This window comes from Gymnoscopelus braueri (assembly GCF_963280865.1).
Source record: "Gymnoscopelus braueri genome assembly, chromosome: 2".
In the NCBI taxonomy this organism is placed as follows: domain Eukaryota; kingdom Metazoa; phylum Chordata; class Actinopteri; order Myctophiformes; family Myctophidae; genus Gymnoscopelus; species Gymnoscopelus braueri.
This window is the reverse complement of record NC_137604.1, coordinates 42,893,536-42,908,743: the sequence shown is the minus strand read 5'-3', so window position 1 is coordinate 42,908,743 and position 15,208 is coordinate 42,893,536. Positions and strand designations below refer to the sequence as shown.

Here is a 15,208-nt window from a genome sequence, read left to right as displayed (position 1 = left end):
ATAACGGTGTCTGCCATAGATAAGCTGTCTCTCATCTTTCCAGAAGCCTCCACACGCGCACACACACACACACACGCACGCACACGCGCACGCAAACGCACCCACGGCGGCCTAGGACTTTGAAAAAAAATAAATAAAGGAGACCTCATTCTATTAATCTATCCCTTATTATTGCTTCCATTTCCATTTTAATTGCTTGTTTATAGGACAACAGACGGGGTAAAAAAGAGCTGATTCATGTTCGAACTTTTGCTCGGTAAACCCCAGCAAACCCCATTAAAATCTATTCAAATTCAGTCAGCACTCCCCCTCACTTAACTTTTTTTTCCTGCTCGCCTGCAGAGAGAGAGAGAGAGAGAGAGAGACAGAGAGACAGAGAGAGAGAGAGAGAGGGAGAAAGAGAGCGAGAGAGAGAGAGCGAGAGAGAGAGAGAGAGAGAGAGAGAGAGAGGCCAACAGCAGCAATTCAAGGCTAGAAACTGAGAAAAAAGAAAAAGAAAGCTCCTGGCACTAATGCGCTTATCAACATGCTGGCAGCAGAGGCCAAGAATGCTATGCGACTTGAAACAGCCTTTACCCCCCCCAACACACACACACACACACACACACACACACACACACACACACACACACACACACACACACACACACACACACACACACACACACACACACACACACACACACACACACACACACACACACACCAATAGATGCAGTTTGAGGAAGGAAGCAGGTACCCCTATTCAATTTTAGAAGACATGCAGAATAATCTATATGTTCAACATCGAGCCTCAACGTCTCTTCCTCTACAGGTAAGGCTAAATATTTTCAAAATGTGTATATGTTTCGCTGCCATTACTGTAAAAATGTGCAGCAGGTGATTTTGAATTTGATGACTTAGACGGAATCTTTTGTTGTGCTGATAGTTGGTTTAAGCCAATGATTCTCACACTTTCATTTCACGAAGCCCCCGTTTGATATTCATTAGGCCACGGACCCCCATATGATTCGATTTCTATCTCTGAGACAGGAACCCTAATCTACACTGCATGTAAAATCCTCAGCTTCAATTAAACTCTGAGTGTACAGACCTGTAAGGGTCCATTTGGTTCCTAACTATCAATAATTTAACCCCATCAAGGACCCCTTGGGTCAAGCCATAGGCCTGGTAGATATTTTGTAGGAGTTGACGACATCATGGTCCTTAACATTACATTACATTACATTACAGTCATTTAGCAGACGCTTTTATCCAAAGCGACTTACAATAAGTGCATTCAACATAGGTAGGGAACGAAACTACTAATCACCAGAAGTCTTAAGTGCATTTCCTGCAAAAACAAGCAACCAAGAGTATACCTAGCGCTAAGGTAAAAGTGCAATATATCAGCTACCTACTTTCTTAAACAGATGAGACAAAATAGCAAAATCAAATTAACGTTAAGTTTTGTAGATGGTAGCAACTACGGTGCAAGCTGTCTAGAAGAGGGTCTGTCGGTCAGTGTGTCTGAACTGTCTGTACGTGGCTAATCTCGCAAATGTGTTGCGCACGCTGCCAGCAGGCCGAGGGAAGTGATTCAAACGGAATATTTTTCAGATATTGTGAATACCGTTTTGTGTGTGAATTTATAATAATATAATATTTAAAATATAAAATTCATATTTTGGTCATTCATAATCTCAGATCCACCATCCCTATGTATTTGGGCAAGACATCCACAGGGAAGCCACAGTGTTATTAGACCCCAGCTTGTCTTTCATGGTGTTTCTATAGTACTAGGCTACGCCGTGACTGTGATCTCTCTCCTACTCGCTCAATCTAGTTCTGCCTTCTCTCTGATCACCATGAGGCTGCTGTGTAGGTTGTATAGCGTGCTGTTTATGTGTAAGAAGGAAAGGCATGTCTAGGCTATTTCTCCGTCCTTGATTTAAAAATAGTTTATGTCTACTGTATAAATTATACTGATGCAGACTTCTACAGCTCCTATTTTCATGTTTGTGTTTGCATTTTGAAATATATGTATATTACCAGCCGCTGCCAAATTCGTGTTCCTTCTCCCCACAGACACCATACTTAGAATGTATTACATCATCGTTATGACATCATTGCTTACATTCATGGAATCTACTGTATGTGTTGTCGATGGAGAAACTTTGGGCAGCGTTAAAAACACAGTAATCAGTAATCCACAAAGTAACCTGAAGTAACTTCCAATAACCAACTAGCAATCTCGAAGAAATTTCATCTGACTCTGCCTAAAGTTTTTGTTAATCCATTCAAGAGCAGAAATTTACCTGACCAGACCACTACTACCATCACCTAAACCAACAGCCTCGAGATAATTGACTGCATTCCATTGCTGAACTTCGAACATCAAACATTGTTCTAATGGGACCCTCTGAAGTGTTTTCTGCCACCCAATAGACCAAGAACACCTTCCAGATGTGTAAACCAACTAATTACATTGTGATGTAAATGTAATTCAGTGTGTTTACACAGTATGAGCGGTGTCTTTGGATTTGTACTCTATGTATATGGTACAGTAAACAAGTACGACATGGGCATATACTTTCAAACAGTATGTTAAAAGTGTGAATGCCATGGTTTTAATGTTAGTAACCCCCCCCCCCCCTGAGCTGCAAGACTGTCAAACCATCTAACTGTGCCAGTGAAAAATCTCTCTCGTTGGATTTAAAAGTTGGAGACAGAGCAATTTCCACTGTCTTCATTTTGCCTTCTAGTCTATAAAGAATAATGATAGAGCCCCTGCACTGTCCTCTTACAACCTTATAACAGAGCCCCACACCACGGTGTTGAAAAAGAGTGAAGTGGCTAAGCCTCAGTTCATCCTTCTGCCTTGTAGACAGATGTGGTGTGGTCCAAGTGATGAGGTTGTAGGCATTCAGATTGGCTGCATTTGGCGTAACAAGTAGTGCAACAGTGGTGCAACACTCAAGCACGTTAAACTGCAACAATGCAGAGAGGGCACTGAAGCTGCAACACGCTTCCATTACAGCTGAAGAACTTTTGGTGTGTGTGTGTGTGTGTGTGTGTGTGTGTGTGTGTGTGTGTGTGTGTGTGTGTGTGTGTGTGTGCGTGTGTGCGTGTGTGTGCGCGTGTGTGTGTGTGTGTGTGTGTGTGTGTGTGTGTGTGTGTGTGTGTGTGTGTGTGTTGGGTACACAGTCACCATGAAGGCTTGAATGCAGTGTTAGCAGACGGCATATCTGCAGTGCTTCAGGAACATCCAACCAGCACTGGCTTATCAGACCTCTCTAAGACTTACGTCATTTTCAAAGTCATGTGGTGTTAATTTACGTGAGAGCTTCATCACTGGGAGTCCTTAGGCCCGATGCAAAAGTCAACGGCTTGTTAAAGGTAAGTGGTTGTCCTGCCTCTTCTGGCGTGGGCCGATGGATGGGCGAGTGGGGGTGGATTTTTTAATTGGACGATAATCTGTCAGGGTGGGTGATTTTTACAAGGGCCCACTGGCACAGAGCATACGAGTTGGTCGTTTGCTGTCAATGACAGCCTAAACGTAGCGGGTCCTCAACTATAATCATCCCTCTGGGAGCAAGTAGCTGTGAACAATTTTAGAGAGTAAGTGTGCAGTGGGAAGAGGAATAAATTTTTTAAAGTACTGTGGTGACTGGTGATCCAAGCTTTTTATGATATTTCTGTGGCATGAGATTGAGGCCGGTGATGAGAAAAAATCTGGGAAAAGGCGGCTCACTATCACTGGTGTCAGAGGAATTGGATATTTTGGAGCATGAGGAGCATTCTGTTGAGGGAAAGTGAGTGAGCTGGGGTGAAGGCAGGGTTTGAAATCAGAAAAATAAATGTATATATTTCCTGTATATTTAGTTTCCTGAAATGAATAATAGTCTATTAGTAAAACACACAAAAAAACATGCATTTATTCGTGCATAGCAGTTTCTGATAATTTGGGTCTAATAAGCAACGTTCATACATGCCAACACTCAACACACAGTTACACATCGACACCTTACATTGTCTTTCGAGTGAATGTCTTCTGGTGTTTGAGGGTGTGGCAGAGCAAGATCTATGTGGCCTCAAAACACACCACCAAATCACATGCACACAATTATTCAATTCTGAAACGTGCTGTAAATATACCATAATGCCCGCTTTACTTTTCTTTTACTCTGCATTTCTAAGACAAATAATATACTTTTGACTCCATTACATTTATACAGAGGTTGTCATTACTTTTAAGTATAGTATCAGCTGTTGATACTCTATACTTAAGTACAGTACTGTAAGTGTAGGCCTACTTACTGTGACTGTGTCCACCACTGCAAGTTTGAACAATTTGGCCAGACTGATAATTCTGACCTGTCATTTGAGATACCTGTCGCAGTCTGTCACAGTAAGGGTTCAGGCTCATTGAGAATCTTGTGAACATTCAGGTAGAACATATAGGATCACACCTTTTGATTGCCTGCAAGTATATGACTGCTCCTCTTCTTAACCAGAGTTTGATGCCCAATTTACTTCCCTATAAGACATCTCCTCAACCCTGCTTGAGCTAGTTCCATCTGTTTATAGTGCCAGGAAGGTGTAAGAGCAGACATCTTCATTGGAAATTAATAAAGCTGATCTGCCATCACCAGAAATGACTGAACAGGAGCTAGACGTCACAGGAAGAAAGAAAGGTCTAGCTTTCTCAAAAAGTGTGATCTTCTGAGGTGCCAATGTTCACAGGTTCCTCAATTAGTCTGAACAATTTCTGTGACTATGACAGGCTCTCCGGCCCCCCGGCCCTCCTAGTGGTTGTGGGGCCTAAGCAACCGCATAGACTGCTTATGCCAGCGGCTGGCCCTGGGCTGTGGGCAAGCTCATAATTGTCAAGGGATGCTACCTGGATCTGGTCCGTTTAATAAAGTAAGTCAACTGTGCATTGGCATCTTTATCGTTTCTCTGTGGAGAGCGATTAAGAAATAACAGTGAATATTTTTGAAGTTTCTTTGTTGTTCCAGGATAAATATTCCCTGTATGAATTGAAATGAATGAATTGATAGCATATTTTTGCACATAGGCAGGCACATTGTGTGTGCATATATAGCATCATAATAACCCATCAACACCTCAAAATACCCCCCGCCCCCCCCAAAAAAGCCACAGTGTAATTAGAACAGTGGTTCTCAACCTTTTCTGGATCATCTCAAACGCGTTCAACCACCTGCCCATCTGACCACTTCACACGGCAGCCTATCAGCTGCCATGTTAAGTGGTCAGATGGGTGGGCCGCGTGCATTTTCAGTGCATGTTTTTTTCAATGATCAATTGTGTTCCGGCTTGGATCAATGGAACTAACAAAGTATTCCTATTTAACGGTATCACAATGAAAGCCCCCAAGGTTTCAAAGAAAAAGATGCCATGTCATTTTATTTTTTAATATTTTAGTTATATTATCAATAACATCTGGACAATTATTTGGGGGCCCACTTGCAATAGCCTCACAGCCCACAGGTTGAGAATGGCTGAATGAGAAGCTGGACTAACTTGCAGTCAGAGGTGAGATGAGTGCCATCTTGCTCCTCCTATTGCAGAGGAGTGGATTAACTTTTGACTCCCCCCCCGTCTACTGCCTTTTTAATCTGATATCGGCCAATCGGGTGGTTCCGCTCCCTCAACCTTGAGGACACCTTTTAAGGAAATGATTCCCATCCTGTGGGCCGTGAGGATATTTCAAGTGGGCTCCCAAATAATTGGCAAAACACTAAGATTTTAATGAAAATATAACATTAATATGATTCTTCTTTAAAACCTTGAAAATCATTGTGATACAGATATCAGTATGTTAGTTCCATTGATCCAAGCCAGAACACAACCGATTGGGGCCCACCCATCTGACCACTTAAAGGTAGGGTAAGTGATTTACTTTGGTTAAAATAAGTGTTAAATAGCTCTATATTCTGATAGTACTCATTGCTATAGAGTGTGTGTTCAGTAAAAGGAGTCTCCCATGTCTCTCCAGCTGTTTATTAAACATGAATATAACAGAATATAGTACTTATACCAAAGAAAATACCAAAACATATCACTTACCCTACCTTTAACACGGAAGCCGAATGGCCCCACCCTTATTCCCCTCCAAGCCCACTAACCACTTCCAATCCCACTCTCTCACTCTGAAAAATACTTACTGTACTTAACGTGGAAAGCTGAAAGGCATGAAGTGCCAGTTTGTGCTTCTTTATATATTTACTAGAAACACGCAAGTTCACACAATTTGCTACATTCATTTAGAAATGTATTAAAAGTGGAGAGATAAATTGCATTAAGTCAAGCTGGCTTCGTCTGCACGGAAGGGGGAGGTTATTGTTTTGACGGGCTGCAGCTGCGCGCACCTGCACACACACACACACACACACACACACACACACACACACACACACACACACACACAGGCTGTGCTTCGCTAGCTAATCACCACGGGAACAGTAAAGTGGCACTGACACCACGGCGACGGACGGTGGGGCGGTGGGCGGAGGAGTAGGAGTAGGGGGTTGACGGGAAGCCAGATAAAAGAGACAAGACAAAAAAAAAAATATGCGATGGAATAAAGGCGAGTGTGCTACAGTACGTCAAACATAAAGTCGGAGGAGATTAGGCCATTTCCCTTTTTCTTCTACCATTCAGAATGAGGGTTGTGAAGCGTGAGTGCAGCAGGAGCCCTGACCTTCTCAAAGTCTCATCTTTCTCTCCTCTCACTACTGCGGCTATATCTCTCGTTTTCTCAACAAGCGGTCGCTTCCTTTCTTTTCTTTCCTCCTTTTCCACTGACTGGAAGATAACAAATGTGGGGAGTGTGGCTGCTTTTTTTCCTTCTCTCTTTTGTTCCAAGTCTCTTAATTAGTCTCTCACAGCTGGCACAGTGTCTTCTGCTTGTCTTCAGCCAGTCTACACAGAACAGAGAAGACTTGTTAAACTCTGTAGCAGACAGACAGAAACCCTCCCACCGCTACTGTTCTCCATGCCCTTTATCACCATCTCTTCTCTTCTCTTCTCTCTCCATTCCATCTGTCTAGTTTCTCTCTTCTGCTGTCTCCCTCTGTTTCTTATCTCTTTCCCTCTTTTTTAGTCTTTCACTATCTCTCTCTCTCTCTCCCTCTCTCTCCCTCCTCCTCCTACCCTCCCATTTTCTCTCTTCGTGAGGCAAACCCAGCGCCCTCCGGCTTAATCCAAGCAGGAATAATACAAGTTCTTTAATCAAATAGGGAAACCTCAGTTGAGAACTCGAATCTCATTAGTGCAAAAGGTTAGCCAAGGGCAGCACAATGATAATTAGATGCATATAAGCATTAGCGTGAGGATGGACAATGTTATAGGTTAACTAGCATCATGTTGTATTATAATAAGTTGTTTCAAGCCAGTGGCACTGGGTAGGTGTATAAATGGCATTATTATAGTTTTGTTTTAATAATTTTCTTAAATACAGTTTAGTTTCAGTTACTGTAGTTTTAGTTTTACTGATTTATTATTATCATTAATATTATATATTTTTTATGAATGTAATTATTTGTCTGGGATAAGATTTAAGAAGTCATGTACACATCCCAATCTCAATAAACATATGCACCAAGGCCTCCTCATGCTTGTTTGTTTGTCAAATTGACAAAGACTAAAACTAAAGTAATTTTTTTATTTTTTTTTGGTCTGTTTTGTAATTACGTTACTCAACATAATTTCAGAGAAGGAGAATTACAGGGTGGCTTTTTTCCACCCCTCCTTTGATTGTAAGGTTACCGTGGCAACTGTGTAAGGAACGGCGTCAAATGACAGGTGTTGAGGGGAACCGAAACTTACCGGGGCCTGTCAGAGGACCACAGTCTCTGTCCATGCAGCCATGGGACGCAGACTCACACACCAGGGGACACTGGAGAGAGAGAGAGGGAGAGAGGGAGAGAGAGAGAGAGAGAGAGAGAGAGAGAGAGAGAGAGAGAGAGAGACACACATCAGTGAGGTTATCTAAAAGCATATCATGCTTGGAATTCAAAACTCCATCTACAAACACTACTATTTTCGCACAACAAAATAATAACATAATGATAGAGAGAGCAAGCGAGCGAGTGAGCAACTTTTTGACACCTTCGACCATAGCATCATCCGTATTGATCATCTGATGATAAATGCTAGTTCTACAGGTGTACTGTAGGTTAATTGTTCATGTTATAATATGTAGATCAACATATTTTGTTTGCTTGTCCACAAATGCTGAGTATATTATTTAGCATATTGTTGTATGCTTGATGTTTTGCTGTTATCCTGGTTACATAGTAGCACTAAATTGTTTTCTTTGCACTCTATTGATTTGACCATTTACTCTGTTGATTGTTGACTAGTTATTATGACCCTGCAATTTGTAAGTCGCTCTGGATAAGAACGTGTGCTAAAGTCCTAAATTCTAAATTCTAAATTGGAGATGCAATAATGCAAATGCCACAAAAGGGAAGGGATAATGGATGAATTTATCTAAACACGAGTGACTGAGAACATGTTCTTGATCAAAACAAAGGTTATAGCAGAACTTGTGAAATACGTACACAGTAAACACTGCATTTGATTAATGCAACAATGTAGGTTACGCAGAATTCAAATCCGATACAGCTCAACAAGGGTGCAAAATATACGTGTCAAGAGAGCGGAAGAAATCAAGCATGGGGGTCTTTTTTAGACCTTTACACAGCACATCCAGCTGATTGAACACTGACACTGTTTTCCAACAGCGGCCTGCTTTACACATACACATGTTCATACTTGAGAGCTGCCCACTACCACCACAGTAGTATCTGATGTAAGTCTAAATGCCTCCATGTAAATACATACTGTAGCCAACTACTAAAACCAAATTTACTATGTAACAATGAACAGCGAGTGCATTAGTAAATGCACACTAATATGCATCTCTTGCCCAATACTCTGGTTATTGAAATGGTCATATAAACAATGTTATCTGAATTTAAAAAATAACGGGATATGATCCTGATTACGGTAAGCAAAACCTGATTATGTTTTTCCCGATTTATATCACACAAATTGTTCTGACAGATTTTCTTCAGGTTTCTTAATAAGACATAACACATTGGTTACAGGACGTATGTACTGTACAAGCAACAACACAGTGAGCATGGGATTTAGAGACTTTTAACATGATAAAATATGTTGTTATTACTATTATTATTGCTGCACTAAATACACATTGTTGCAATAACCTGATTATTCCCAGTAATTGTGTTAATAGTGTACATAATAACACATTGAATGGTATCAGGCTGCGTGTCAGAAGTGATTGTAGTCTGATACCATCTCTCTTTTTTCACTCTTATCTCACTTACACCAGGTAGGGGGTACATTATTCACGCACGCACGCACACACGCACGCACCCACGCACACACACGGACACACACACACACAGCGGCACACATGGTCGGTTGGACATAGCCTAATTGAGGGTGTTTGTGTGCGAGGCAGGAGGTTGACGGTGACAACATGCCACCAAACGATCTATCAACGATGTTTGATGCTCCGGGGGGGCGTTATCAAAGCAGCAGTGGCATGTCTATGTGTGTGTGTGTCAGTGTTATTGTCACCCCCGCTTCCCTGATCGAGCTGCCGCTCCTGTGGGACAATCTTACAACCACTGTCACCTCTCCCGGCTCAGGACAACTGAGCTTGAACCAGAGAGATGCATCTATCCAGAGTTACGCACGCACGCGCGCACACACACACACACACACACACACACACACACACACACACACACACACACACACACACACACACACACACACACACACACACACACACACACACACACACACACACACACACACACACACACACACACACACACACACACACACACAAAAGATAGATAATGCATACCTTGTGGAGGTAAGCAAGCACGGTCATTGCTAAAGGAGAGAACAGTGACCAGTAACAGTGAGAGGAGGGCAATGGTTGTAAGAGGAGTTCATTGTGTTTGCTGGTAGGAGAACATGTGGGCATGGTACATCTGCCTTGAGCATATAAAGAGAAACGGAAATGAGAATCAAGGCTCACTCAAACCTTGATGTTTTAATGCCCGATTTATAGTTAGAATAGCAACTAAGTACAGGCTCTACTCTTCTGGGCTCAATGGGTTATTCAATTCATCACACACACACGCACGCACATGCGCACACGTGTGCACACACACACACACACACACACACACACACACACACACACACACACACACACACACACACACACACACACACACACACACACACACACACACACACACACACACACACACACACACACACACACACAGAAATAGCTTTTGGCTTTTTGGCTCAAATATCAAAGAAGAGAAGAGGAAACAAGACAAGACAGCGGACATTGCTGACTGGGTAGAGAGGCTGTCAAGGAGCCAGAAGGTTCCCTCCGGTTTGCCCGCTGGCTATTCCCTCAGTCCGCCCAATCTACGTGTCTAAGTGTCTCTGAGCAAGACACTTAATCCCTAACTGCTCCCCGGGTACTGTATTATGCCAGATCTCAGTGGCCATATTCGGTGTAAATAAATAAAAACAAGCTTTGTTTCCACACTCCACAGCCATAATCCATGGAAACCCTTGATCCCCAGGGGGATCTGATGAAAGTTAGGCACCTACTGTATGAACATGTCACAAGACAGTTTCAACATCGAGCTAACATCACCACTCCCTATGTACTGACTAGGACACAACACAGATTAGATTCTTTAGTTTTGTCCCCCTCAGCAGTTTACTGATACGTTATGATGCCTGTTTATATACCAGTTGTAATTATTGATGGTTCAAAAACGAATGCTGTCTTTATTTGTGACAGCAATGCATGAGTGAGAATTCACCCATTCACAGAGTCAGTGATCAGGGCTCCTTAAAGTCCCCTCCCTTCCCGTTCCCTCCTCTTATCTTAGCAAACATGCTGTGACAACACACACACAGCCAAAAACAAACATACCAGATGAGACAACTCGAACACACTCAAACCACAACCACTCAAATATACATGCAAGCACTACCCTTGCAACACGCATACAGGCACACAAGAAAGCAAGCACCCATACGAACACACACACACACACACACACACACACACACACACACACACACACACACACACACACACACACACACACACACACACACACACACACACACACACACACACACACACACACACAGGGACATATACATGTAACACACTCTACACAGGGTGCACCCATGCACAAGCTTGCATGTAAATGTACAAACTAAATGTACTGCAGGAAAAGCACTGGGGTATTGTACATGCCTGCTTGTGAATTAACAATGAACATTTTACATGTGCATAGTGTATGTACAGTTCTGCGTTCAAGACATCATAACAACATTGCTATGGTTCATGCATTGCTCCTACTAGCTGCTCTCGTCTCCATACAACCAAACAATCCTTGTTCTAAGTGCTTAACATGGGGTCCATGTGGGAACCCCACAGAGAGGAGACTTGAAATGAAGCCATATAATACATACAAGTTTGTTTCGGGAGGGGAGGCACCCCATTTGGACGAAGCAATCTTCAGTTTAATGATGATCCGTGAGGGAGGACACATCTATACACTCGCTTTCTGTCCTTTCTATCTTCTTCACTGACTCTTTCACAGTACTCCTCTCTCTCTCTCTCTCTCTCTCTCTCTCTCTCTCTCTCTCTCTCTCTCTCTCTCTCTCTCTCTCTCTCTCTCTCTCTCTCTCTCTCTCTCTCTCTCTCTCTCTCTCTCTCTCTCTCTCTCTCTCTCTCTCTCTCTCTCTCTCTCTCTCTCTCTCTCTCCTGCCCCTGTCTCTCTTAGCCGCTTTGCATGAGTGAGTCAATGCAGAGCAGAGCAGTACGGTAGCATGTGTTGGAAGGGATTAGCTGAGAGGAGGGTGGAGGAGGGGGTGTGACAGCCTCAGTAGGGATCTACACTACAGTATCCGCTACAATTTCCTGGCTATATGAACACAGCACTCCAGTGCTGGCTGAACACACAATCCCATGGCGGCAAAACCAAAGAGTGCTAGCGGCAGACTGGATAATTGTGCCATCGGTCAAGAGTCTTAACACGCGTACTCTACGGTACACCATTAGGCACACACACATGCCATCAGACCGTCTAATCCAAAACAACATCCTACGGCAGCACTACAAAGGGTTTGCGCCAAATTGGCTTATTGTCTTATATGTGCCTCTATAGCATACGACACAGTAATAATATACAGTTGGAGTCAGTCACAGGCTTTAGCACATAGTGACAAAGAAAACATAAATATACAGCACAAACAGGCGGACACAGTGAGGTATTATACATACGTACATGTGCGCGCACGCACACACACACACACACACACACACACACACACACACACACACACACACACACACACACACACACACACACACACACACACACACACACACACACACACACACACACACACACACAATCCCTGAGGATTTACTGAAGTTTGATGAATCTCATTGAGCCACTTGAGTAGTGTCAGGCTAATCCTATAAGCATTAAAGATACAGCAGGTATAGAGTAGAGACTCTCTGTCTCTCTGTCAGTTAACTGTCACACAACCAGCTCTCTTTCCCTGCCCCTCGGTCTCACTCTGTCACTCATTTTCTTTATATACTTACTATACTAAAATACTTAGCAAAAGGCAAACTAGAGGCATGCAGAGTTGAATTGTGTTTTCAGCACCCTCTGGTGGACAGAATTACAGAGAGTATGATGGGCATTAGTGATGAGCGGGTCGACCCGTAACCCGCGTGACCCGCGGGTCAACCCGCGGCGCGGGTAGGTCGAGTCAGGATTTCAGAGAAAATTATGCGGGCTGAGGGTGAGCGGGTCAGCCGCTCTCCACGGAAAAAAAAAAAAAAAAAAACTATTTTGACCAACATGCTTGTTTATTCAGCCCATGACAATGTTGTGCTACTGTAGACATATAAAGGGACTTTGGGTACTTAAAAGAGCGCTATATAATATATATATATATTCCCACCGCGGGTCGCGGGGCGGGTTGAGCCATAGATTTATATATGGGTTCGCGGGGCGGGTTGAGGCGGGTCGCGTTCCGTCGCGGGTTGGGGCGGGGCGGGGCATGAAAAAACCCGACCCGCACATCACTAATGGGCATGCATGGATGGACGAAAGGACGGACGGGCGAACGGACGGACAAACTAATTACAATAGTTTTGTGCTGTTTTAACACGTCTCAGCTAGCAAATAGAAAAGCCTAATTTGAGTATGTATTTATATAACTTCCTCATCTACAGCGCAGTGAGCCTGATAACGTCTATCTCTACCTTAGTCTCTGTGTGCTACAGTACATCTGACCCTGAATCAGTCAGTTCACAGCTGGTGCATCAAAATGTGTAACGATCCTCTCAAAACAATCAATGGTAAGGCTATATCTGTGGTATCAATACTTTAGTTGATTGACTAATTATAGACAAATAATAGTGTTTCTGTTCTGATCATTTACATTGATTCACCCACTCACCTCTGTCTGTCACTCTGACCCTAGTCCAATGAAACAGAAACAGAGTGTTTGTGTGTGAGCTTGTAAATATATAAGCATATATGTGTTAAAGTAATTTCACCGAACCATCCCTACAGTTGCTTTATTTTAGATGTTCTCTTAGACACAGAGCCTTCACTGTTCACGTTTATAAAATGTATAAACTTCCATATTCAACCAAAGTTTGGGTTAGGGTTACACAGTGGAACCGTTACCCCAAACAAAAAATATATGGAAGTTGAGCAGCTGTTTTCGAATGATGCTAAACATCTACTCCTACAAACATCTATTCCTATAGTGCAGTTCTGTGACAAACTGGAGCACTTTGGGGAAAGAATGCATGAGCTCTGTGTCGAGTGTAGACATACAGTACACTCATTGATTAACATGGGAGCATATTGAAAGTGCATACGCTCCATGTTACCTCTGCTTGCAGTGTGAAATGACAAATTACTGCCGGTGAAGGTGTTCTGAGAAGAGCTTCTGAGAAGTGTGTGTGTGTGTGTGAGAGATGAGCGTGTGTGTGTGTGTGAGCGTGCACTAACCTTGTGGACTGGCAGGGTCAGTAGTAATGTGGTCCACATCCTCCACCTCACCCCATGATCATACGACTCACCACCACTGTCCCAGACGCACACACACCATCCGAAGACCTGCAGATAGAGGAGAGAGATTGAATTGAATTGAGACGGAAGGAAAGAGAAACAATGTCGTGTGACAGTAATGAGGGGTGGAGGAGTGAGAGAAAGCAGGAGGGGAAGAGTGAGATTGAAAAAGACAGAGAGGGCAATAAAGAGAGAGAAAGAGTAGATTAGTCAATTAATCATCTATTGTTTGTTGTCGCACACTTGGCAGTCTAATCATTCCTCTATTATGTTGATATGATGCTGAAGTATTGTGCCCTATTGCACACTGTGTTGTCAATTTAATGTAAAAGTATGGGTAAACCATGCCAATAATACAAGTTAATTATAGAGGGAGACAGTGCCATTCACATGATGTGACCTTTGTAGCTTTAAAGAGAGAGACAAAAATATAGGCTATACTTTATTAAGCTCACATGACCTTTCAATACAATGGTGGAATGAATATGTCAAAGAATATTATAGCCAAAAAAACAGTTTCAGAATCCCAAATATACATACAACAAAGCAAATATTAGACCATTATCTATTACAGAACATTTTTTTTATTGAGAGAGAGAGAGAGAGAGAGAGAGAGAGAGAGAGAGAGAGAGAGAGAGAGAGAGATGAGAGAGAGAGAGAGAGAGAGAGAGAGAGATGAGAAGGTAGCAGTGACCAATTAGATGCCAGATGTTACTTGTTAAGAAGAGAAGAGAATATAGGCCTTAAGGTTTGAGAGAAAGAAAGAAATAGAAGAGAGACAGGGAGAGAGAGAGAGTGAGACACAAACAAAGTAAACCAAGGAGAGAGCTAGGAAGTAGGAGACAGAGGGTGTGTGTGCGTGTGAGAGAGAGAGTAACAGTAAGGGGATAGACACACACACAGAGAGAAGGCCTATTTTGGGGAAACAGGCAAACCAGCATGAAGCGCAGTGCGGGAGGGGAACGTACCCACGGCAAAGTGGGTTCGATTGGGTGAATGCGTTATCA

The 15,208-nt window shown here is 42.9% G+C and overlaps 1 protein-coding gene across 1 annotated transcript in view; it reads right to left on the bottom strand.

Moving 5' to 3' along the window:
• Window positions 1-15,208, bottom strand: part of inpp4b (inositol polyphosphate-4-phosphatase type II B) — a 234,877-nt gene that overhangs the window by 98,610 nt on the left and 121,059 nt on the right. Inside the window, 4 exon segments of the mRNA XM_080456329.1 lie at window positions 7,834-7,903; window positions 14,142-14,156; window positions 14,158-14,191; window positions 14,193-14,249. Of these exon segments, the coding sequence (XP_080312455.1) occupies window positions 7,834-7,903; window positions 14,142-14,156; window positions 14,158-14,191; window positions 14,193-14,249 (176 nt within the window).